The 25,726-nt window shown below is 50.7% G+C and overlaps 1 protein-coding gene across 11 annotated transcripts in view; it reads left to right on the top strand.

Annotated features, from left to right (window-relative positions):
* Positions 1–25,327, top strand: part of CDHR3 (cadherin related family member 3) — a 156,144-nt gene extending 130,817 nt beyond the window's left edge. For 10 of the 11 annotated variants that reach the window (XM_051848849.2, XM_051848848.2, XM_051848843.2 and 7 more), the window contains 10 exons: positions 954–1,056; positions 3,020–3,118; positions 5,537–5,763; positions 9,420–9,591; positions 11,654–11,904; positions 13,693–13,874; positions 15,799–15,812; positions 17,986–18,017; positions 20,889–20,937; positions 22,721–25,327. In XM_051848849.2, the coding sequence (XP_051704809.2) occupies positions 954–1,056; positions 3,020–3,118; positions 5,537–5,763; positions 9,420–9,591; positions 11,654–11,904; positions 13,693–13,874; positions 15,799–15,812; positions 17,986–18,017; positions 20,889–20,937; positions 22,721–23,016 (1,425 nt within the window). In that variant the 3' untranslated portion in view covers positions 23,017–25,327. The remainder of the gene's footprint in view (positions 1–953; positions 1,057–3,019; positions 3,119–5,536; positions 5,764–9,419; positions 9,592–11,653; positions 11,905–13,692; positions 13,875–15,798; positions 15,813–17,985; positions 18,018–20,888; positions 20,938–22,720) is intronic. The other variant, XM_070071164.1, reaches the window with a different exon arrangement.
* The last annotated feature ends 399 nt before the right edge of the window (positions 25,328–25,726 follow it).

Genomic DNA, 25,726 nt, shown 5'->3' with positions numbered 1-25,726 from the left:
CTGACAGGGGACATGGGCATCTTAAAACCTGCCCCACAAGCATCACTTTGATGTCTTTCATTGGGCACCTTCCCTCGGTAGCAATGACTACTTGTGAGCAATTGTGAGCAGCCGGCTCCCCCTCCCCTCTCCCCACCTCCTTCTCCTGAGCCCCAAGAATGTCTCAGCAGCTGGACTCCTAGTGTCCACCTACAAAAGAATTTCCAAGTTTTTCTGTCTAGGAAATTCATACTCGTTCAGTTTTGGAGATTCAGAAAGCACGGGAAACATCACCCATCGGTGAAAACCACTTGTCTTGTTTCCTATGCATATACCTTATGTAGATTTTGTGCATATATACTTAAGTATTGTTTTAAAGATACATGTGAAAGGAAGAGAGAGGTTTTCCATCTGCTGATTCACTCCTCCCAAATGGCCGCAGTATCCAGGTCAAGAGCCAAGAGCCAGGAACGCCATCCTGGTCCCTCACGTGGGAGGCAGGGAACCAGGTACTTGGGCCGTCTTCCGCTGACTTCAGGTGAATTAGCCTGGAAAAGCGGAGCAGCTGGGACTCGAACTGGTGCTCCAGGATGGGTTCCTGGCCTTGCAAGCGGTGGCTTGACCCACTGCACCACAACACGGGCTCTGCTCCAGTATTTTAAATAGCATGCAGGATCCATTGGGTTTTTCTTCAACGGCTCTGGAGTCGTGACCCTGTGCTGCTGGGCGATAGTGCTTGGTGAGCATCTCTGTTCATAGGTTCTCTCTCCTGGTGAGTTCATTTGAGTTAAGTTCTCTGGCAAGCGTGCAGAGGTACGATCCTGGCTTTTTAAAGCTCCTCCTATACGGGGCTGAAATGCTTTCCAGAGGATTGTGCCAATTTACATAACCACAAGCAGCAAAGGTAAATGTCTGCCAACGCAATAAATAGCATTGTGGATTCTGTGTAATCCAAGATCTCTGTTTTGATCTAGTTGACTGGTGATCTAGATTATGAAAATCCAAGTAATCTGGCAGCCGGCAATGAATACACAGTGATGATCCAGGTGCAGGACATCGCCCCTCCTTACTATAAAAGCAAGTAGCAGCTTTTATTTACTTTCTATATTTATGTTGTAATTGGAGAAGTAGAGAGAGAGAGAGAAGAGAGAGAGAGAAGAGAGAGTGCTTCCGTCTGCTGGTCACTCCCCAGATGCCTACAGTGGCAAGGCTGGGCTGGGCCAAAGCTATCCAGGTCTTCTATGTGGGGAGCAGGGACTCAGCTACTTGGGCCCTCACCTCTGCCTCCCAGGTCTGCAACTAGCAGGAAGCCAGAGCTGGGTGTGGAACCCAGACGCTCTGACAGGGGACACGGGCATCTTAAAACCTGCCCCACAAGCATCACTTTGATGTCTTTCATTGGGCACCTTTCCTCGGTAGCAATGACTAAGCTGTGCCAGGCACCCCAAGGTGTTGTGCTGTAGCTCCTCTTCCCTCTAGTAAGGCTCTCGGTATGGGACCTCTGTTTAAAAAATTTTTTTAATTAATTTATTTTTACTGAAAATTCAGGGAGACAGAGTAAGAGATCTTCCATCTATTGGTTCACAACCCAAATACCCACCACAGCTGGGGCTGGGCCAGACTGAGCCAAAAGCCAGAAACTCAATCCCAGTTTCCCACATAGGCGGCAGGAGTCCAAGTACTTGAGCCATCACCTGCTGCCTCCCGGGGTAGTGCACTAGCAGGAAACTGGCAGCAGGAGTGGTGCTGGAAGTTGAACCCAAGCACTATGAGACAGAATGCGTAGCTCAACCACTATGCCAAGCCTCCATCCCAGGGCCCTCCACTTCCTTGGCTGAATGACAATTAAGTCTTTTAAAGGTCTCTCTTTCAGTTTTGTACCTCTACATAAATGCATCGCCCACATTTTTGCCAGTGACTAACACCTTCATATAACTTCCTTGGCTAACACCCTTGAGTGCGTCCTGTGGCTGTCAATTCAAGTTCAAACTCTTTGGCTTAGCATACGGGGATTTGATGCTCTGGCCTGTGCTTAACAGTCTAGCTTGAGCTCACTTACTCCCTTCCAAGGCACCGCCTCCTCCTTCCCAATGAGGCCAAAGAACTTGCAGCTTTCCTGAACGATTTATGCAGGCTTACACCTTGGCATCTTTGCATATGCCTCGAACCGCCCCCCATCCAGGCCCCTCCCCATTTTACCCATCCAGTTTGTCTAACTCTGCCCTTGCTGGGTTTGCCAGCCTCTAGGTTCTGCCGTAGTGACCTGCACGTGTGTTTATCAGAGGAGCCCCTGTAATGAAGCCCGCACGCAGAAACTGTTTTATTTATTTATTTATTTTGACAGGCAGAGTGGACAGTGAGAGAGAGAGACAGAGAGAAAGGTCTTCCTTTGCCGTTGGTTCACCCTCCAATGGCCGCTGCGGCCGGCGCACCGCGCTGATCCGAAGGCAGGAGCCAGGTGCTTCTCCTGGTCTCCCATGGGGTGCAGGGCCCAAGCACTTGGGCCATCCTCCACTGCACTCCTGGGCCACAGCAGAGAGCTGGCCTGGAAGAGGGACAACCAGGACAGAATCCGGCGCCCCGACCGGGACTAGAACCTGGTGTGCCGGCGCCGCAAGGCAGAGGATTAGCCTATTGAGCTGCGGCTGTTTTAAAACCTTAAAGAGGGGCCCTCACTGTAGCCCAGTGGGCTAAACCACGGCTTGCGATGCCAGCATCTCGTACCTGAGCACCGGTTCGAGTTCCAGATCCTCAACTTCCAACCCAGCTCCCTGCTAACCTAGGAAAGCAGCAGAAGGCTGCCCAAGTGCTTTGGCTCCTGTCACCCATGCGGAGACCCGGATGGAGTTTCCGGTTTCTGGCTTCAAACTTGGACCACCTCTGGCCATTACAGCCATTTAGGGGAGTGAAGCAGCAGATGGAAGATCTCTTTCTCTCTACCACTCTGCCTTTCAAATAAATAAATAAATAAATATTTTAAAAATGTTGAGGAAATGAATAAGGAGTGTGATTTAAAATTTTTTCCTTTTTCTGTTTTTAGATGACATCTACCTTTACATCGTAACAAGGCCAGAAAATGAGTTTCCTCTGGTGTTTGATAAGCCATTCTACATATTTAATGTGTCAGAAAACAGACCAGGTAACTGGGAGACAAGACAGCGCATGCGCTCCGGGGGCGGGCGGCCGGCTCTGCAGTTCATGGAAGACATGTGTGCTTGGTGCCTTTTTTTTTTTTTTAATCCTCCTTGCTGCTGAGAAACCCTGCAAGCTGAACTTGGATTTTGGAAGCTGTTGATAAAACTGCGTTTGAACCCCCTGACTGCTGCCTTTGTCAGCTCACCCTACTCTGCTAATCCCCCATTTCTTTTCTTTTCTTTCCTTTTTTTTTTTTTTTTTGGACAGGCAGAGTTAGACAGTGAGAGAGAAAGAGACAGAGAGAAAGGCCTTCCTTTCCATTGGTTCTCTTCCAGTCCAGCTAATCCCCCATTTCTGTAGCATGTGTTTCCTCTTGGTCTCCACCAAGATTTTTATCCCGCTCACTCAGAAAACTGGAATTTAAACATGGAGAGGAGGTTTCCTGTTTCTAAATATCTTCTTCACTGAAAAACAAAATGAAGACATTGTCTCCATCTGCTCTTCGAATTTCCTGCCCCTTGCGTGGTCTTAGCGCCCTCAGCGCTCCGGCTTCATTTGCTCCCATCTCTCCCTCTTATGAGGTGAGACTGGTCTCTCCCTAAGACAGTCTGGTCGACAAAACTCTTGCATGGCTTTTCATTTGAGGATCATGGATGCATCTTCCATGGGAGAGAAAAAAAAAAAAACAGCCCCAAACCAAATCAATGACTCTCCATTTTATTCTTTTTTAAGATTTACTTATTTAAAAGGCAGAATTACAGAGACAGAAGGAGAAAGAGAGAGAGAGAGAGAGAGAGAGAGAGAGAGAGGAGATCTTCCATCTGCTAGTTCACTCCTCAAATGGCTACAACACCCAGGGCTGGGCCAGGCTGAAGCCAGGAGCTAGGAGGTTCCTCCAGGTCTCCCAAGTGAGTGCAGGGGCCCAAGCACTCAGGCCATCTTTACTGCTTTCCCAGGTGCATTAGCAGGGAGCTGATCGGAAGTGGAGCAGCTGGGATATGAACTGGCACCAGGATGCTCGCGTCCCAGGCAGTGGCTTTACCCACTACACAACACCGGTCCCTATTCTCTTTCTTTAAAATGGTGTCCTCTTCCTGACATTACACTTTGAAACTAAACACAGGCGGGTGCCATGGCTCACTTGGTTACCCTCCGCCTGCGGCACCAGCATCCCATATGGGCACCGGGTTCTAGTCCCAGCTGCTCCTCTTCCAGTCCAGCTCTCTGCTGTGGCCTGGGAAGACAGTGGAGGATGGCCCACGTGCTTGGGCTCCTGCACCCGTGTGGGAGACCAGGAGGAAGCACCTGGCTCTTGGCTTCGGATCGGCCATTTGGGGGGTGAACCAACAGAAGGAAGACCTTTCTCTCTGTCTCTCTCTCTCACTGTCTACCTCTACCTGTTAAATAAAAAACAAAAACAAAAACAAAAAAAGCTAAACACAAAAACAAGGCCCAGGGACTGTGCTGTGCCAGGGAAAGCAGCAGTAGATGACGCCAGTGTTGGGCTCCGGTCACCCACATGGGAGAACGGAATGGAGTTCCAGGTTCTTGGCTGTGGCCTGATCCAGTCCCGGCCATTGTGGCCATTTGCAAACTGAACCAGAGGACGGAAGATCCGTCTCTTCATTCCTTTTCTTTCTCTCTCTCTCTCATCATCCCCCCATCTGGAACTCTGCCTTTCGGGTAAATAAATCTTTTTTTTTTTTTTTTAAATCTCTTTTAAAAAAAGAAGGTCCAAAGAAAATTGTTTTCAGCTCTGATGGTTTCCCCAGTAAATAACACGTTCAACAAGAATGAGCTATTTAGGAATTCACAGGTCTTACTACAGGGTCATGTACTTAGTGCTGGGGCCTAGACCTGAACAGGAGCAAGTGCTTCTGCCCTTGAGGAGAGCAATTAATGAGAAAGAACTTCCAGAAAACAAGCCAAACCAGAGCTCCAACAGTCCCACCAACAGTATTTGTGATATAGGCAAAATGGAATGGTATTTAAAATCTACACTCTGTAACCATCAATTGCTAAATTTCCTGAAATTTTTTTCATCTGGTTCATAAGAGCAATTCATGCTCATTATAGAAAATTCAAAGCATACAAGAGACTTTTAGACAACGGTGCTGCAGAAAGGTGTGTATAAGGATTGGGCGTTCTTTGCATGGTGTTTATGATACCAACTAATGGGGGTCCTTGGAGTGCATATAAAGCCACAAATTGTCTTCTACAGCTCATGATGCTGCTGCATGCATGGATGATAGAGCCGGTTGCTGGGGGGTGCTTGCTGGCATTATTTCAATTTACTAGAATTCAGGCATAAAATACACAGAGTTTGAATAGCAAGGAGGCCTCCAAAAACCCTTCTTCCATGGCCGTGGGGCCATCTACTCAGCCCCACACAGCAGCCTCACTCCGGTACTCATTCCGGCAGCTATGACCCGGGTTGGACAGGTGCACGCGGCTGATCCAGACTTCCCGAAGAGCAGCATCATGTACTCCATCTCCAGCGGAGGGGCTGGCCTCCAGTACCCGAATGTATTTTGGATCAATCCCAAGACAGGAGAACTCCAGCTGGTGACTAAAGCAGACCATGAAACAGTCCCAGTCTACACCCTCAGAATCCAGGCCACCAACAGCGAGGACACAAGCCTGGTCACCGTGAGTGCCACTGTCTGATTAACTGATTGGTTCAGGGTCTCTCGTCCCCTCGAGGTGTTCCCATGGCTGTGGGGACTCTACACAGGCACATCCTAGAGATATGGTGGGGAATGAGTAGGTGACTGGGAGAAGCACTGAGACAGGTGACCAGCAATCGGGACATCTGCTGAGCCCACAAACAGCTGCTTTGTGGGGCAGAGTTCGTGCCGTGGCCCTCTGAATCCCGCTTTGCTTTTGCCATGGGCTTGTGGTGAGATGCACAGGCCCGGAAGTTGGCTGTGGTTTTGTAGGTATGCATTTCCTTCCCAAGAGCAACTTCTGCATATTCTGAGCTCCCATGCCCCCAACACACACACACACACACACACACACACACACACACACACACCAGGTGGGAAGATCTCACAACTCCCTCAGAGGCTGAGACCGTGGGAAGTACAGATGCTGGGTCAGTAGGGCTGGGGCCGGCCATCCCGTGCTTCTAACCTGCTTCCAAGTGGTGCCCATGTGCTTGGCTGCAGGTGCACTTGAAGTTTATTCATTTACTTTTACTTATTTGAAGGGGAGGGGAGAGAGAGAGAGAGAGAGAGAGAGGTGTTCCATCTACTGGTTCACTCCCCAAATGGCCACAACAGTTAGGGCTGGGCCAGGTCAAGGTCAGGAACCAGGACCTCCATCCAGGTATCCCCTCTGGATAGCATGGACCCGGATAGCTGAGTTATCATCTGCTACCTCCTGGGGGTGCACATTAGCAGGAATGCTGGCTTGGCAGTAGAGTTAGGACTCAGACCCAGGCACTGGTATATGGGATGCAAGTATCCCAAGCGGGGCTTAGTTGAGTGCACTACAGAGCTTGCCTCCATAGTTACCCTTTAAAAAAAAAAGATTTAGGGGCCGGTGCTGTGGCATAGCTGGTTAGGCCACAGACTGCAGTGCCGGTATTCCATATGGTGCTGGTTCCAATCCTGGCTGTTCCACTTCTGATCCTGCTCCCTGCTAATGCACCTGGGAAAGAAGTGGAGGATGGTCCAAGTCCCTTGGCTCCTAGCTTTGGCCTGACACAGCCCTGGTCATTGGGGCCATTTGGGGAGTCAATCAGTAGATGAGAGATTCATTCTCTCTCTCTCTCTCTCTCTCTCTCTCTCTCTTTCTTATTCTCTCACTGTCACTCTGCCTTTCACATAAGCAAATATTTTTTAAAATTTTTAAAAATTTATTTATGTGAAAGGCAGACCGATAGAGGGAGAGAGAAAGAGAGATCTTCCATCTGGAAGTTCACTCCCCAGATGGCCACAATAGCCAGGACTGGGCCAGCCAAAGCCAGGAGCTAGGAACATCATCCTGTTCTCCCATGTGGGTGGTGGGGGCCCAAGCCCTTGGGCCATCATCCACTGCTTTCTCAGGTACATCAGCAGGGAGCTGGATCAGAAGCAGAGTAGCTGGGATTCAAACCAGCACTCCAGTGTGGGATGTGGGATTCTGAGAAGTGGCTTAACCCACTGCACCACAACGCCAGCCCCATTGCATGGCCACACTTTGAATAGCAAGGGTCTAATAGGTCCGTGTTGTCAGTGGTTAGGATTATCTGGGACTTACATGATAGCCACAAAGACTCAACTATTTTTTTTTGGACTTTCCTATTAAAGTGAAAAAACATGCAGGCAGAATAGACTCTTGGCTAACGGCAGGCAGCCCAGTGTGATCCAGACAATGACTGCTTCAGAGTCAGGAGACCAAGTTCAATTTCTCAACCTTGATCCCAATTTTCTGAGGGGGTCCAGGGAGTGCTTATCTCTGTGTCCCTATTTCTCTACCTCTTCAATGGTGAGGCACCCTGATAACCCAATGTGCAAATAGTCCAGGGCCTCTGATAACTTGCTTTGAATTACAGGGATGGTGTTTTGAAAGATGTGTGAGTCTCGCCATTGCTAGCTAGGGAACGCTGCAGATAACTGCAGGGTTTGCTAGGCCATGATTTTTTTTTTTTTTTTTTTTTTTGAGAAAAATGAATGGACTCCACTTTGGGAGCAACTCCAGTGAACATTTCAATTTATTCCTGGACTCAGAAATAGCGGAAATCCCCAAATTTCAAAGGTAGAATGAATATGACTCAAAGTGCGTGAGCTGTTAAAAAGGGTGATGAACTAAGTGATCACATACGTCCCTTTCAGGGCTGACAGTCTTTGGTTCTGCCTTGGCAGGCTTCCCAGCCTCCGTTCCAATTCACCAGGCATAAAAGGCAGTGATGAAAGAGAACGGGCTGGCCTCCACTTGTGGCAGGTTCACTCCCAGCTTAGCGCCGTGAGAATAACCCAGGTTGCAGATGAGATCTTGTCTTGCCCTGGCCCACTCACTCGAGCCCCGTGCTCCCAGCCCAGCTGCTTGTTAGAATCAGCTGGGGACCATAAAAGAGATGCCTGGGCCCCACCCTTCAGGGATACCAACTCAGGTGTCTGAAGTGGGACCAAGGAAGCCGAGCCAGGCTTGAGAATTGTTGCTGGATATGCCAAAGGTAGGGACTGACCCTCCAATTCATGAGGGGCACCAAGCACAAAGCACTGGGGGTCACTGTGTATCCAGAACTAGTACTGGAAAACCACTGGTTATTGTCTTCATGGGAGCCCATGTACCCAGGGCATGCGGGTGGGGAGACATGGGAATGTATCCACACAATACATGCACACATGTAACAGCATATGTAACATATGTGTAACACACACACACGTGACGGCATAGCAGCCAGCATTGTGGCACAGCTGCTAAGCTTAAGCTGCTGCTGGCAATGCCAGCATCCCATATGAGATTGTGGGTTTGAGTTTTGACTACTCTGCTTCCGATCCAGCTCCCTGCTAATGCACCCGGAGAGGTAATGGAAGATGGCCCAAGTACTTGGGTCTCTGCCACTCATGTGGGAGACCCGGATGCACTTTCTTCCTGGCTTTTTTTTTTTTTTTTTTTTAAATTTTTGACAGGCAGAGTGGACAGTGAAAGAGAGAGACAGAGAGAAAGGTCTTCCTTTTGCCGTTGGTTCACCCTCCAATGGCCGCTGCAGCCGCCACGGCCGGCACACTGCGGCCGGCGCATCGCACTGATCCAAAGCCAGGAGTCAGGTGCTTTTCCTTGTCTCCCATGGGGTGCAGGGCCCAAGCACTTGGGCCATCCTCCACTGCACTCCCTGGCCACAGCGGAGAGCTGGCCTAGAAGAGGGGCAACCGGAACAGAATCTGGCACCCCAACCGGGACTAGAACCCGGTGTGCCGGCGCCGCAAGGCGGAGGATTAGCTTCCTGGCTTTCATCTGGCCCAGCCCCAGCTATTGCAGCCAAATGGGGAAGAAACCAGCAAACAGAAGATCTTTCTCTTTTCCTCTTGCTCTCTCTCTGTCACTCTAACTTTCAAATAAATAAATAAATAAATAAATAAGGCTAACAGCATAGGATTTGGAGCATGACAAACCTGAATTCAAATTCTGGCTTCACCCCTCTCTAATCATCTAACCTTTCTGAGCCTTTGTTTTCTTGTTTGTAAAATGGGAATAATCGTGTTGTCTATCTCATGTGAGGTTAAGTGGGCTGACCCCGGGACCAGGGCCTGGTACATAGTAAGTCCTCAGCAAGTTTCCCATAATCAAGAATGGTCTCCTTCTTGCTGCCCTAGGTGACTGTGAACATCCTTGATGAAAATGATGAAAAGCCAGTTTGTATCCCAAACTCCTACGTCCTGGCTATCCCAGAGGATCTGCAAGTTGGCACAAATATTCAGAATTTCAAGCTGACGTGCACTGACCTTGATTCCAGCCCCAGGTCTTTCCGTTACTCCATTGGTCCAGGTACAGTGCTAGGGGTCTACCTCTCTGGGCCCTGCTCCTGAAGACTCCACAGGGGTCCTGGGAGAATGAGGTGGTGGGGTCTGCGGTCGCACACAGAGCTGGGCATGATGTGAGCAGTGGGGCTAGGGGAGAGAGAGATGAGGCTCTAATGGTTCCTGATACACAACTATTCCCATTTTACAGACAAGAAAACAAAGGCTTAGAGAGGTTAGATGATTGACCTAAGGCCATTTAGCTGGAGAGGGGTGGAGCCAGGACTGGCATTCAGGTCTGTCCTGCTCCAAATCCTCTGTTGTCCCTCTGCTTCCCGGGGCTGCTCGTGACTTCCCCTTCTCACCTGACCCTCCCAGACCCCACACCTGGCCGCTCAGAGGCCTCGGGAAAGGGGAAATCCCACTGATGCTGCACACCCCCTCCCAAACTCCCAGACCGTGATATCAGCCTTAAATTGCTACACGAGTGTAATTAAAAAAAAAAAATAAGTTCCATCCAGCTCCCTCAACTGCCTCTCTTCCTGAAAGCTTGTACTGGGGGCAGGGAACCCCAGGCCTCTCTCTGGATAAGAATAGATTAAATAGATTAAATGCATTTTGAAACATGTCCCCAGGAATTCTCTTCTGCTCCATTCATTTTCTCTCTTTAAAAATATGCCATGGTGGGGAGGGAAGAAAAAAAAAAAAGAACACCCCTCAATGGAAATTAGACCAAAATAGCTCCTCTAATGAAGTGCTGGGGGCCTGAGATTTAAACCCAAACAAGCAGAGCAATTCCGCGTGAAAGAGTGAAAATCCATCGCGGCCTCCTGCTGAGCCCTTGGCAGAGCAGGAACTTGAACGGAACAGGCTGTGTCACAAAGCCCAGGGGCAGGCCCCGCCTAGAGACTGCAGTTGCTGCAGATGGAAATGATCCCTACCAGGAACACCAAGGCCTTCGTGGAGCCCTGGGCTGCAGAGGGGGTAAAACTTGCATCATCTCCTGCTCCATTTCCTGGTTTGCAGTCGGTAATGAGTCTGGAGGCACCAGAGGAATGAGCATGAGGCAGCGTTTCAGCCCCAGGCTCCCTGAGCTGCGAGCCGGGAGCTCCAGCAGAGCTGTGTGTGTGTGTGTGTGTGTGCACGCACGCGCGCTCAGGGATTCATGGCGTGGGTGCACGAGGACCTGGGGCTGCAGTCCTTGCGAAGCTGGGAGGCCCCTCCCTTTGGGGGGCACCAGGGTCAGTGTCAGCAGTAAGACCAGGTTCTATGGGAGTCATGGGGGAGCTTGACTTCTGACCAGGGAAGTGGCCTGCCCTCTCCTCCTGGTGCCCACTCATGTCTCCGTGTGAGTCACATGTGTTGGTGCCAAATCAGTGATAAGCTAGCCGGGGCTGCACCCGGGATGCAGAAACCTCTGCCTGATCCCCAGCACGAGGGCGTCTAGGATGCATGTCCTGCTGTCTAGGGTGCATTTTCCACTCATCTGTGTTTGCAGCCACACTGATTGTGAGCAAGAGTTTCTCTGTGTTAATGAAATCTCCGGGGCTGGCCAGCGCTGTGGCTCACTTGACTAATCCTCCACCTGCGGCGCCGGCACCCCGGGTTCTAGTCCCGGTTGGTTCTGTCCTGGTTGCTCCTCTTCCAGTCCAGCTCTCTGCTGTGGCCCGGGAAGGCAGTGGAGGATGGCCCAAGTGCTTGGACCCTGCACCCCATGGGAGACCAGGAGGAAGCACCTGGCTCCTGGCTTCAGATTGGCGCAGCACTGGCCATAGTGTCCATTTTGGGGGGTGAACCAACGGAAAAGGAAGATCTTTCTCTCTGTCTCTCTTTCTCACTGTTTAACTCTGTCTGTCAAAAAAAAAGAAAAGAAAAGAAAAGAAAAAGAAAAAAGAAAAGAAAAGAAAAGAAAAGAAAAGAAAAGAAAAGAAAAGAAAAGAAAAGAAAAGAAATCTCCGGGGCAGCTGAGGGCTCCAATGGCTCAGCCCTGGTGCCTCAAACAGGCGAGGACATTTGAGAAAAAGATCACTTGTCTTCTACATTTTGCTTTCTCGTGGCCTTCCAACACCCTTGCATCAAATCCCACCTAGGCAACATCAACGGTCATTTCACCTTCTCTCCCGATGCCGGATCCAACGTCACACGTCTGCTGCTGGCATCCCGCTTTGACTATGCTGGTGGGCTTGACAAGACCAGGGACTACCGACTCCTCGTCTACATAACGGATGACAACTTGCTGTCGGGCAGGAAGAGGGCCGGGGCTCTTATTGAAACAGGGACAGTGACCCTGAGTATTAAAGTCATCCCCCAGCCAACCACGATGGTCACCACAACTCCCTGGGTAAGGACACCCCCCCCCACCCGGAATTACCTTCCCTTATGACGGACAGCAAGGGAGCCCTTTGATTCAGGAGGTAGGTGGATGGCCTGAGGAGAGCTGAGGTGTTGAGGCTGCACTGGACAAGACGCAGAGTAGTAGCGAAAGATTGGGGTGACACCTTGCACCTGTAGAACCATCCCTTCTTTGTTCTAATGGAGTGAGTGTTTGTGCAGGGACCCGGGATGGATCAGCCACACCCTGCATGGTGCATGGGGTGCAGGAGCTGGTTCTCACATGCGTATATCCAGTTTCACCCTGCCCGGCCCCCTTCCTGCTTGCTCCCCAGAGCCCTGCATGTCACTGTCCATGAAAGCAGGTAGCCAGTTGCCACATGCGCCTCTCCGCTTCTTTCCAAGGGTCCTTTGCATCAGTATGCTATCTACTTCCCACCTGCCACTCCAGAAAAATTCACTCGGTGCACAGATACTGGCTTACTGACTATAATGTGCCAGTCAACCAGTGAGCAAGCCAAGATGGAGCCCTGCTCTCTCGGAGTTAACATTCTAGGTCAGTGATTCTCCAGCTGGGGCTCCCGGCCTAACAGCATCAGCACCACCTGCAAACTTGTCAGCAACACAAATTCTTAGGCCCTCCCCAGATGATTAACGTCCGATGTCACCCAATGGTGGTCGTCATCATGACCCCCAAGGCAGGATAGGGTACCTGGAACCCCCACCCTCCCTCCCAACCGACTGGATCAGAAACTCTAAGGGGTAGGGCCCAGCCCTCCGTGCTTTGAACAAGCCTTCCAGTGGGCCTGTGATGCACAAATTAAGTCTGAGAGCTGCTGGCCTAGAGAGGGAGACGGAGTACAAACAAGTACACACATTAAGAAAAGTAACTGCAGATGGTGCCATAACAGAATGGACCTGGAGGGAGCTTTGGACTCTGACCACAGGAATAGGTCATTGGCGCTGTTGTTCCTGCCCCTTTCCCTCCTCCACCTGCTCCTAGCAAGAGCCGCACCCCCTGGTGAGCAAGCCTAGATTTGTAGCCAGAGGAAAACTCATCAGAATCTGAGCAAACTACCTAGGGGGGTCCCTGGCCAGTCTGGCTTCTCAGGGTCTTCCCTGAGACTGTGCTGTCTGCACTGGAGTCCGAAGGATCCCAGTGAACAGGTGCATCTGACGCCATGGAGGCTGTCAGTAGCAGGAGCTGGGTAAGGAACCTGCCACCTTTCTTGGGCTTATAGTGTGACCTGATTGTGCCAAATCTGATTTTGAAATCTCCATAACTTCTTTGTTATCTGTCTCGCGCGCTAGGGAACAGATGCGGAATTTGAGGTTTCACTGCGGTATCAGCCCACTCATCTGGCCGTGGCGGCTTGCATCAAGCCAGCACTGCGAGGCCTACAAGGTGTTAAAGCAACAACCTCCATGGCTGCTGCCTTTTCAGTGACAGCCAACGGCTATATTAGCCCCTGGGTGATGCGAGGATAGGGCAGAAAAAAAATGCCAATGGGCTTTTTAGTTTTGGGGAAGGGGCAGAAAGGTAGAAATTAGGCTTGGCGTTGTTTCTCAGTTCCCTGAATGTTCTGGATTTTGACTTAAAGGGTATCTGAAAAATCCTATCAAGAAGGCAATGGGTTGCACCGCAAGAGCTGTGACCACACAGATGTATAGCATGTAGAGCAAGACTAAGAGTTGACTGCAAAGTGCTGGGATAGACACTCAACATTCAGGAGGTACTGGATGGCCAAGATGCTACCACCCTCCTCTCACCCTCCCCGCTGTCTGTCTGTTGTTCAAGCCCAGGGTCACCTACCAGATCCTGAAGAAGAACATTTACTCTTCCTCTGCATGGTATGTGCCTTTTGTCATCACGCTGGGCTCCATCTTGCTTCTGGGCCTGCTGGTGTCCCTGGTCGTCCTGTTGGCCAAAGCCATCCTCAGACACTGCTTCTGGAAGACCAGGGTGGACAAGAAGCTTCTGTAAGTTGCCAGTGCACTGGGCCCTTTCCTCCACTTCCTTAGGACAGTGCTGCCGATACACTGTCAGGAGACGGGGGAATGGAGACTTAGGGTTTCCCCACAGAGTGAGGTGCCTGGAGCTGAGGGCAAGGAACCCCGGCTCCCCGCTCCTGGTGGACCCTCTTTGTCACCTGTGGGCCCAGGGAATCCTTCCCTTGATGGACTCTCAGTGAAGGTGGACCATCAACCTTGTGATGACCTTGCCCTAGATAAAAGCAGCAGAAATGCCAGGAAGCCAGCAGCGAGAGGCTGTGCTGGGTCCTTATGTGTAGAACACTGGAAGTCTGAGATGGGATGAAAGCAGGCACTAAAAAGCAGTGGCTCACGGGGGCTTTGTGAGACTCAGCGATCTTTGTGGGCTTCCTGCTCGGGGCCATGAGCACAGGCCTGTTTTCTCTCCTTGCCATTCTCACCTGCTCAGTAAGACGTCTCTCCTTGTGACGATCCGAAGAATGTCTTCTCCCGGCTGATGCGGGGTAGGAGAGGGGATGGAAGAGAGCAGGGCGTTGTTACCAGCCTCAGCCGGGTTCTGGATTCTCGACAGCTCTTGCAAAGCTGGCTCTGGGCCTGGGCTTTAGATTTAGACAGGGCCTCGCTTCAGATCTTGGCTCAAACCCGCTGAGCTTCAGTTTCCTTATTTGTAGAACTCAACAATTAGATGCACACATTCAAATAAGCACTTAGCGGTATTCCAGACATAGAGCAAATGTTTCGTATGCTATAGGCGTATTTTTAAAAATCTTGTTGCATTGTTCTTCACAGCACATTCCCAGTGAGTTTAGAATTCTAGATGCCAAGTTTAACGCCATGCCCAAGTACCTTGGGGTATTGGAAGTTCTGTCTTAGAATTCCTCAATGGCACAAAGGAGGGCCGTTAAGAAGCATGTGCCTTCTGAAGGCATTTCGAGATTCACTACTGTCAATTAATTCGCAAATCTGTGGATGCAAGATTATATAAAAGTATAAGGCATTAGCATAAAGATGCGCATTGAATTTTGACATTGTTATTGGGGAAGTTTGTTGCTCTTAGCAACCCTTGACTTCAAGGTAAGAAATCTTTGACCATCTGCTGTAATTAAAAAGGGCATTCTTACCTGGACTCTACCCACAAATGGATTTGTGGGGGAAAAAAAAACTGACTCCAAAAGAGTGATAGTTAAGCTTGTCAGATGGTAGGGTCCTGTAATGGGATTTGGGTAAAGTACCGTAAGGAGTAGTCCAGTAAACATGGCAGCCCACTTGCAATTTATGGTCCCAATGTCAAATATGCACCTTGAACTTGTCTGTTTCAACCTACAATCTAAGTATTAATTGTTTCCAGCATGATTGGCTGAAAAAAAAATCAGCTAATGATTCAGACTCAGATCTGGACTCTAGAATGACCTGGAACCATGTGACAGCCAACATTTGGCAAATGCAAAGAATGAAACCAGGGTCATGGAATCATGGTGTTCAAGGACATCATGGAAAGGGCGGAGTCCAGATGCAGCGCCTCATGCTACAGGAAGCCAACGTTTAACTGCCAGCCTTGCTGTGCGCGAGCCGTCAGCTCAGCCGGCTACTGGGCAGAAACATGGGACAGGAAGACTTGTGGGCAGGCTGCCTGGGGCGGGCGTGTCCTCACTAGGTGTCCTAATCAGGAACAACACCTTCCCTGGATTTCTGTAAGGCGATAATTTTCAAACTCCCCAAATTCCCTCATCTAAAACCCATAGTGATGGGGGGCCTCGTTTGGAATCGGGGTGGGAGTCTAGCCTTCCAGTTGGCCCCCAGCCCTGGTGCCTCTGAGTCCTGAGGATCACCACTGCCCAAAGGACCTGGTGTTGGGTGTGTGCCAGGTCAGAATGCTTTCAGGTTATTTCATGTCCATCCTTTCCCCACACAGGGCAAAGAAAGGAGGTATGTACAGCATTTTTCTTTTTTCTTATTTTTTTTAAAAAAAATTATTTTATTTGAAAGGCAGAGTTACAGAGATGGACAGAGAGAGAGAGAGGGAGGGAGGGAGAGAGCATGCTTTCATTTGCTGGTTCACTTCCCAAACGGCTGCAATAGTAAGATCTAGGCTAAGCCAAAGTCAGGAGCCAAGAACTCCATCCGGGTCTCCCACATGGGTGCTGAGGCTCAAATACTTAGGTCATCTTCTGCTGCCTTCTCAGCTGCATTGACAGGAAGCTGGACAGGAATCGGAACAGCAGGGACTCAAAGTGGCACCGTGATTCGGGATGTTGGCCTAGCAAGTGGCGGTTTAACCCGCTGCACCACGCCGCCAGCCCCGCTTGTTTGTTTCTGTGCTCTGCTGTGCTGCATCTGAAGGCACAAACTTGACAGAGAAATCAGGGTTCAGTCATGCATTTGAGGGCTCTCAGCCACACCACCCGTGAGTGGAGCACAGCAGAGGTCAGAGGTAGCTGGAGAAAGGGCACGGAGTGTGATGCCTTTGACCCACTGGGATCTCTCCCCTGGGTCCCGCCTGCTCCCCACTGGGTGGGACAGGAATAAAGAATTCTCCGTGTGTTCACCACAGCGTATACTTGCTGCTGCATGTTGGGGGCAGTGGTCACTCCTGATGACACCCAAGGCTCTTGCACCCGTGCTTCTTTGCCAAGAAAACATGCTACTTTACTCCCCAGTGGTAATCCATGCAGTCAAGTGCATACGTTATCCAGGTCAGACTAGTTTGAAAGAGGAGCAGGGGGCAATCAGATAAACAGAAACAGCTGCATGGTTTTAAGGACCTTGTGCAAGTCCCAGGCCTGAGGAAGTGTCCCACCCTGCCCTGGCCAGCCAGTTGATGCCTCATGGTGGCTCCAGGCGCTGAGGAGAGACAGAACAAAGTCTGAGAAAGTATTTTTTTAAAATAATTCTTGGGGGCAGGCGTTTGGCACAGCAGTGAAGCCATTGTTTGGGACACTTGAATCTCACATTGGTGTGCCTCTGTGGGGAGCAATCCGGACTAGACTGAGTTACTGGAATTAAGACTTATTCTATGCATCTGCTCTCCCACAATATGGCGCTGGGAGAGAAGTAAACAGCTTCTGCACAGCTGCCTCCAGTTCAACCAATAAACTGTAGGACTTGCTCCTGATTGGAGGAGAGCAGCGTACTCGGCGTGTGGGCAGCCGAGTTGGGATTGGTGGAAGAGGACTATAAAGGAGGAGAGAGACGGCATGCACTAGGAACATCTAAGGGGAACATCTGAGGGAACACCTGTGCAGCCCCCGGGAAAGCCGGCCGGCGGTGTGCCGCTCCCCTGCGGAAGTGGGGAATGTGGCCAGGGGGAACTGCCCTTCCACGGAGGTGGAAGGGACAGTAGCCAACCCGGGAAGGACCAGCAGCAAACCCGGGGAGGGCCGAGCAGACGAAAGAACAGCGCAGGGTCCTGTGTCGTTCCTCCACGAAGAGGGGGAGCGACATGCCTCGGTTGGAGTCCTGGCTCAGCTCCTGATTCCAGCTTCCTGCTAATGCACACCCTGGGAGACAGCAGAGGGTGGCTCAAGTGTTTGGGTCATTGCCATCCACATGGGAGACCCACATTTCTAGGTTCCTAGTATCAGCCTGGCCCAAGCCTCGCTGTTGTAAGCATCTGGCTAGGAGATCTCTGGCTCTCTGCCTTTCAAATAAATAATAAAAATAAAATTAAACTCCTTAGTTTAATCACAAGGCATGTGCATGCATGCAGAGAAATTTGATGATAATGGTTATTGATCATTTTGAGTGAGATGATTTTAATAAATGTTTTCACAAACTGTCTTCTATCCAAGTTACTCTTTAAAAAGTGCTTAGTTCCTCACATGGTAAACAAATGATCAACCCAATTTTTTTTTATTTCCGAGACCAAATTTGAAAGTTAATTCTTAGGCCCAGTAATAAAAATCAGGTGGAAAAAAGTAAAAAAAAAAAAAAGTTTAATTGTGTGTGTGTGTGTGTTTCTAAGATAGAAAGCTGCCAAAAAACATGTCTGCAGACAGCAAAATTCTTTGCCGTGTCTGTAAGATTGAGTTCAAAGGGGTAGAATTTTAAGGTCGATTTAGTGCCCAGGAAGCTTAACTTCTGCCTGTCCAATTCCCTGCAGGAATGAAGAATCCCAAGAGAGAGGTTGTGGTGGTGAGTATGGCCGGCCAGGGGCTCCCGCGTTGCCCACCCAGCCAGGCCCTGCCACACGCAGCCTGCTGGGGTGTTTTGTCATTCTGGGAGGCACTTGCGTTTGGCCACTGGAACAGATTGCTGTGTGACGAGCTCCTGATAGAATTTGTTCCCTCCACTGAACATGTCTGCTGATCTATTTGCAGAAGCACTGGATTTCATAAATATTGAGTAGTGATGTTTATTATCCACACCAGCTCTCCAGGAGAGTGAGTTGGGGGAGTGGAGCTTAAAGACCAGAACGTCAGCCTTCGACGGGATTTAATTTTTCTTTGCTCTTCCACAACGCTGCAGAAAACAGATAGAGAGGCAGCACAGCATGGGTCCGGGGTTGGCTATGCCCGCTTAGCCACACGGCTTTGGGGACTCCCTCACACATTTTGAAAACAATACAGATACAGGATAGCTGGAGAGTGGGCTCGGGTGATGGGCCTTCAAGGGGACTGTCCCAGTTCTTCCCCGCCCCCAGTAATAAGTCTCAGCAGTATCCAAGACCCATACATACAAGGCAGAGGTCATCATGGTGTGCTGGAATTTGAAGAAATTTTTCTGTACTTTCGTTTTATTTGAAAGGCAAAGAGACACACACAAACACAGAGATAGAGAAATCTTCCATTGGCTCACTCCTCAAGTGCCCACAACAGCCAGAGATGGGCCAGGGTGAAGCCAGGAGCCTGAAATGCAATCCAGGTATCGCATGTGGGCAGCAGGGACCCAAGTACTTGAGCCTCCCAGGGTGCACATTAGCAGGAAGCTGGGTCAGGAATGGAGCCAGGACTTGAACCAGGCGCTCCGATATGGGATTCAGGTATGTCCCCAGCAGTGTCTTAGACATTGCCTAGCACCTGCCCTGTGTCCTGGCATTTTCAGCTTTAGGTCCATCTCCTGAGGACACTTACACAGTCTGGCCAGTCTCCAAACAGGACAAAAGGGACATCTCTGGTCTATGGAGTTTTCTTCCTCTAAGTCAAACACCCTTGGGAATGCCACTCAGAGATGGCCTTTGCACTACATAGTGAGAGCTCACTTGGAAAATTTCATGGAATTAAAAGGCAAGTTTAGGGTCTGGTGTTGTGGCATAGCAGATGAAGCTGCTGCCTGTGATGCCTGTGATACCATATGGGTGCCAGTTAGAGTCCCAGGATGCTCCACTCTGGCTCCCTGCTAATGGCCTGGGAAAGTGATGGTGTTGAGTCCAAATTTCCCAATCAACCCACAAGGCACAGTCCTGGATGCAAAAGCAGAGGTTTATTTGTTACCAGCCGGCTGGGGGACCTCCTACCTGCACACAGCCATTTAGCACAGGCAAAGGCCCCTTCGTTTGCATAAGAGAGGTTTTTATAGCCTCACACTTGCAAGGGTGCAGGTCATCTCCTCCCTAGGTTACCTTCTTACTCTATATGGCAAGGTATTGGGACCCAACATGTTCATTGGTTCATTTAAACGTATAGGCTATATATGCTATGTGGCGGGAAGGCCACACAAAGGGGATGGCACGGGGAGTCACAGGCGGGAAGCATCGGGCCATAAATTCCAGGGGAGCATAGCAGGCAAGCAAGCAGCCAGAGTACAGAAGGCTCCAACTCCTACAGTGGAAGTCCTTGGGCCCCTGCGCCCATGTGGGAGACCTGGCGGAAGCTCCTGGCTCCTGGCTCCTGGCTTCGACCTGAGCCAGCCTCAGCCATTAGGACCATTGGGGGGGGGGGGGGGATGAACTAACAGATGGAATCTCTCTCTCTCTCTCTCTCACCCTCTCTCTCTCTGTAACTCTGCCTTTCAAATACATAAATATCTTTTTAAAAAGAGTGTTTTTAAAAAGGGGCAAGTTTATTTTGGTTCAAAAACTTGTTGAAATCCCTTGATAGTTTTTTTCATGATATGCATTTTCCACAAACTTTTAGGAGATCCTGCACAGGCATGCAGTTTCAAAGTTTTTTGTACCAGAATAAACTGATGTTTTAATTCTGTTTTCCATGGATATTTGGAAGCATACTTGTATTAAATCCGTCTATTACATAACTAAATCCCCATGACCGTGGAATGTGGGGCTATTCAGGAGTTGATCATCTACTCCCTGTTTCCTCTCTTCTTGGGGAGCTGCAGGGAAGTGAATAGGTGATCATGTTCATGGTGATGAGTGGCGCTGAGAGTCCTGCTGAACACCACACATTACGCTTGGTAGCCACAGGCTCTGTCTTTGGCACCAGTGAAGAGCGTTATGTGAGGGAGGGGGCGCTTTCCGGGAATCCAGGGACCAATGCATTGGGCACAGGTCAGATCGGGGACAGAGGCGTAGAGTCCCTGGTACAGGGCTCAAGGATGGCCCAGATGACACATGGCATTGGTCCCAGGCAAGGGGAGGCAGAGGGTGGGAGTACCAGGCCAGAGATGGGAGCACCTGCGGCTCACTTGTGCCCACCTGACGGGTCTACCTGGCAATGACCCCAGTGAGGCGACGTAGGTCTCAGCCTATGCTGCATGGTGTTTCCGGTCTTCCTCCTATGAGCTTAGATATCTCCTAAATCCCCAAGTGTGCATTGAAGGGCTCCCGCCTCCACATTGCCCAACACATCTCCGCTGTCACAGCCTTGTCATTCTGTATCGCGGGCTCTGTTCATCAGTGGCTGGCTTTGTCCAGGCCCTAACCACACCTGCCTTGGTCACTGCTCTGCCCCTAGCATCCAGCACAGTCCCTGTGAATAAACAAATGCCAAGGGGGCTTTGAGGAAGGACCCCCCCCCCACCAGGGCTGTGAAGAGGAGGAGGGGCCTCGCCTGGGGAAGAGGGGGGAGTGCCGGGCTGTGTCTGAGGCTGTCTGTTTCCTCTCCTTAGGAAACTGTCCAGATGAGCACCGTCTTTGATGGCGAGGCCACAGACCCAGGTAATTAAGTGCCATTGCCAGCCATAAGAAAGCTTTTCATAGTCCAGGCCGGCAGAGCCCCAGGGGGCCTTATGCAATTTCCTGCTCTTAACTCAGTTTGTCAATCCCTTTGGCTGCCTTGCCTAGGGTGCCGGCAGTCCTTCCTAGGCTACAATACACCGTGAGCACAGCTGGCTCCCAGGCGCTCATGTACAGATTGGTGAGCGAGGCCTCACTGGGGGTCCAACCTAAAGGTTCCTCTTTCTCAGGCCGCCCCTCCTGCAGCATGAAGCAATTTGAAGAAGGGGTGAATGAAGAATTCGCATTTTCCCTCTGCTCGTTGGTACCCCCCCCCCTTCCAGAATGCTTCTGGTAGCATCCTATCCACAGTGGAAGGGAGAGGGAAAGGCAGGTTTGGGGTCTTTTCTCCATAGCCTAGGGCCAAGAATCCCCTCTCGGTGAGCAAGGTAAACAGAAGGTCAAGCTGGCGGCTGGGGCTCTCATCACGCCCTCGAAATGAGCTCCTTTCCACTCCAACTCACAAAGGCTCAATTATAGACGTGAATAAAAGAAGGCAACCAAATGCAGGAGGCAAGTGTGCTGGCTGCGTGCCACCTTCCGATGCAAAGCAAAGCGCGCAGGTCCTCCTGCGAGGGGATGGCTCCTCTCCAGCAAGAGGCTGCTGCTGCTGTGGAATCCGATTCCCCTCTATTATTAGGTACTTGTTACCATAATGTGCCCGCATTAGCATAAGTGCTGGTGGGATCCTGAGCCCAGAGACCTCTCTCGCTGGGTGGAAATGGCAGGCGCAGGGGCTTGCCTTCCACCCCGTCTTCCCCAGCAAGAGCTTGGAAAGGACTTTTGTGGGGTTTTGTGTGCCTGAGAGAGGAAGGAACGCGCCAACTTGGCCTAATGTGAACCAACGCGGCAGTGAGCGTCTGCTGGCTGTGTCACAGTCAAAAATGGCTGCCTTGCGGGATCTCCAGTGGGGCCGGATTCGTGCGGCTGTGTCTACGGATCTCTACGCAACCTCCTGTAAATAAAAATCTTCCTTGCTTGGTGAATTCCTTCTGACAGCAGGGACGCAAGGGTTTTTTGCAAACAAACAAAATAAATTAGAGAGCAATGGTTGACCCCAGTACAGCTCGGACCTAATTTATGCAACACCTGCATGGTGTTCTGGGTTTCCAAGGCCTCCACCTCTCCCAAGTAGGATGGTCTTGGGATTCTCACTGACCTTGCCTCCTGGAGAGGTGTGATGGGAGGTGCCATCATGTGTTCTGAGTGGCTTGTTGAGAGGGCAGGCTGGGGACCACCGTTCAAACCCTGCTTTCTTGCTCAGAGATGCGCTTTTTTATTTAATAAAGATTTATTTTATTTATTTGAAAAGCAGAGTGACAAAGAGAGACAGAGATCTTGCATTGGCTGGTTCACGCCCCCAAATGGCCACAATGGCCGGGGCTGAGCCACGCAGGACCAGCCATCGGAGTCTCCCACCTGAGTGGCAGGGGCCCAAACACTTGGTCCATCTTTCTCTGCCTTCCCAGGTGTATTAGCAAGGAGCTAGGTCAGAAGCGAAGCAGCTGGGACTCGAACTGACGCCCTGGTGATGTGGGCGGCCGGTATGGCAAGCAGCGGCTTAATCTGCTATGCCACGGAGCCGGCCCCCAGTGAGTCCCGCATTCCAGCATGCTTTACCTTTCCTTAGGAGTCAGACAGAGCAGGGGTGGCGGTGGTGGTGCGAGGGGAAGAGGATGACTTGAATTCTTTGATTTATACGATTGTTCTATTTTTTCCTCCCTAGTGACTGGGAAAATATATGAATTCAACTCCAAAACAGGAGCCAGAAAGTGGAAAGACCTGCTAACCCAAATGCCAAGATGGAGAGAGCCCAGCCCCTGGGGAGCTGCCCCACACAGAGTTGTTGATGGGGAAGGGCTGGGGCCACAGAGGGGCCCTGAGCAGGAAATAGATGGGCTGAGTGACAACGCACCTGCTGCAGACGCTGGCCTGGCTTCCCAAAATGGGGCTGGCAAACCGAAGCACAGGAACCCAGCCCTCATGAGCAGGGTTTCCCCCAGACCCCACCCAGGAAATTAAGTGGTGTCCAGGTAACACCAGGGGAGGGCTGAGTGACAGCAGGGTGCTGCCTTGACCTGAGTTCTAAGGAGGCAGTGGGGGTCTTGGCACAGTGTGGACTCAGGAGTCCCCATAGGGTATGTAATGATGTTTAAGCAAATTGAAAGAGGTTGGATCACACAGTTGCCTTCTGAGACGGTGTCTGATCCGCTGAGACTGTGAACTTCTGGACGCCCAGTTGCTGCGTTCCTTCTTTGCATTTCCTGCTGGGAAGCTCTGTTCAGCTCGCCCCTGGAAGAGCAGAGGACTTTCTGAAGACCACACCACGTCTGCTTTCGTCTTCTTTCTCTGCCTTCATTTTAGCATCACCCAGTTTCCTTCACTGAACCATACTCTAGGGTTCAGCACCAAGCACACCTTTGTGAATCACCTCACGTCTTTCTGAAAGAGGCAGAACAGTGAAGGTAAACACTCATGGCATCTGAGCGAGTACCAGGGCCTGCGATTGCCGGAGCAATTGCTGCATATTACCAAAGAGTCCCAGAGTGGTGGTGTTAATGCCCACTCCAGCAGCAAAGATCCATAGTTCCAACTGCTGAATATCCTTGCCAACACTTGGAATTGTCAGTCTTTGTAATTTTAGCCATTCTGGTTAAAAGAACGCAAAGCGAGGCCTCTGTTTTTCTCAGAGCTGGAACACTCCAGTGGTACAATCTGCGTGCCCTGTTCCTCCCTACTTCCTGTAGATGGCAGGAATCGCATGGCTCTGAGGAGAGACACATGGGAAGCTCTACCCAAGCACACAATTCAGACTTTCATCCATTGTTGTGAGCAGCAAACTGAGAGTGAGTGATGCAATGATTGTCTAGGAAATGGAGTTTCCAGTGTGTGCCCTGAAGAGAGTGAACAAGCCTGGCTGTAGCTCCCTGCCCTGCACCCCAGCGGCTCTGGCCTCAGTCCAATAATCCCAAGCAAGGACCCGGTGAGAGCCGATGAAAGCAGGACTTGCTTTCCCAGCTGGGCATCAGATGGGAGGGACCCCCACCCCCACCCCCACCCCCACCCCCACCTCCACCCTCACCCTGAGGCCCACAATGGCCTGTGGGAGACAGGCAGGAACCATCCTGCAAAGGAAGAATTTCAGAGAGAGCAGCTGCCTGTTTTCTGTATGGCCGTGCATCAGCGCAACTTCTCAAAAACAGAGAAGCATTTGTGAAGTGCCCTGGCCTACCCCGGGTTGGGTGTGATTTGTTAATAAGGGCTGGCTGCTACAGAGCTCCCTTGAATGGGCTTCAATTTTGCCGAAGCAGGCAGAGCTGTTCATTCGTGTGGTGTAAAGTGGGTGAAGTGGCTGATTACCCATTTAAGACTTTGCAAGTCTGTGGGGCCCCGAGTCAAATGCCTTCCTCCGAAGCTCTCGGCTTCAATGCAAGTAAAATGAGGCTGTGCAAAGGCTGAAGGGGACCTTAATAACTGTTTATAAGCCCATTAAGGATGATTAAAAGGAGGGCGGTGAGCAGCTGTTCGTTCTCCTACGATACCCAGGCAAGAGGGAATCGTCTGCATGGCCAGGAGAGATCTAAGTTAGGCACAGGAAGGGACTTCCCAAGGGCTGGGGTCTGTTGGAAGAGCCCAGCATCTTCCTGTGGGATGCGGGAAGAGCTGATAGCCTTCCAAGCCCCAAGGTGGATCCTGAGGAATCTGAGAAATGGATGCGGGAGCGGCACCAGGAGACCTCAGCGGAGGGAAGTCTTGCACCCCCTCTTCTTTTGCATATTTGGTTCTTTGATGAAGGGACATCTGGAAGTTTGGGGTCCAGGGATAAGGGCATTTTGTTTCTATTCACCGTGTTTGGAGGGAAACAGAAGTTGCCTAAATGAAGTGAAGCCACTTTTCTCTTCTGCAGCCTTCAACATGTAGATCAGTTCTCACCCATGCTCACTTCCCTGGTGTGACTGCTTATGAAATACATTCACCCACATGCCAGGATTCGACTATGTAGACTTGTTATTGTCGAGTTTAAACCTGTTACTTTGGGGCCAAGTTAAGCTGCTATTTGTGATGTGGGCATCCCATACCAGAAGGCTGGTGTGAGTCCTGGCTGCTCTGCTTCCCAACCAGCTTTCTGCTAACCCATTTGGAAAAGCAGTGGAAAATGGCCGAAGTACTTTCACCCCTCCCACCTGTGTGGAAAACCCAGATGAACATCCAGGCTCCAAGTATCAGCCTGGCCCAGCCCCAGCCATTGCAGCCATTCGGGGAAGTGAACCAGCAGATGGACGATCTCTCACTTTCTGTCCCTCTGCCTTTCCAATAAACAATTCGGACTTTACACCTGTTGTTTGAACTGTTGATCTGAAACTGCACGGGACATCCTGAAGAGGGCGCACTTTCCTTGTGCGCCACTGCAAATCAGGTGCACGTGTGGAAAGCACACAGGGCTCGCAGGAACAGGGAAAAGCAGCTTTGGCTCTCAGAGCCCTATTTCACGGCGGTCGTGCTCTGGTTTGCCTTTTTATTTGCTGTGTCTTGTGATGGCAGATTACAGAAAGTGACAAAATGAGTGGCCACTGGAAGTGATTGCCATTGAAACATGGCATTGCTCATTTGAAACTAGGCATGTGTTCCTACCTCCCATTCCTTCCTAGTTACAGAACGACTACAGGTGGCAGGTGTTGAGTCTGTAGTGAACACACAGCCCCAGCCCCTGGTCCTGGTGGGGCTCCCACTG

This window comes from Oryctolagus cuniculus, chromosome 3, assembly GCF_964237555.1.
Source record: "Oryctolagus cuniculus chromosome 3, mOryCun1.1, whole genome shotgun sequence".
Classification (NCBI taxonomy): domain Eukaryota; kingdom Metazoa; phylum Chordata; class Mammalia; order Lagomorpha; family Leporidae; genus Oryctolagus; species Oryctolagus cuniculus.
The sequence above is the reverse complement of the archived record's forward strand: the minus strand, read 5'-3'. Positions and strand labels throughout refer to the sequence as shown.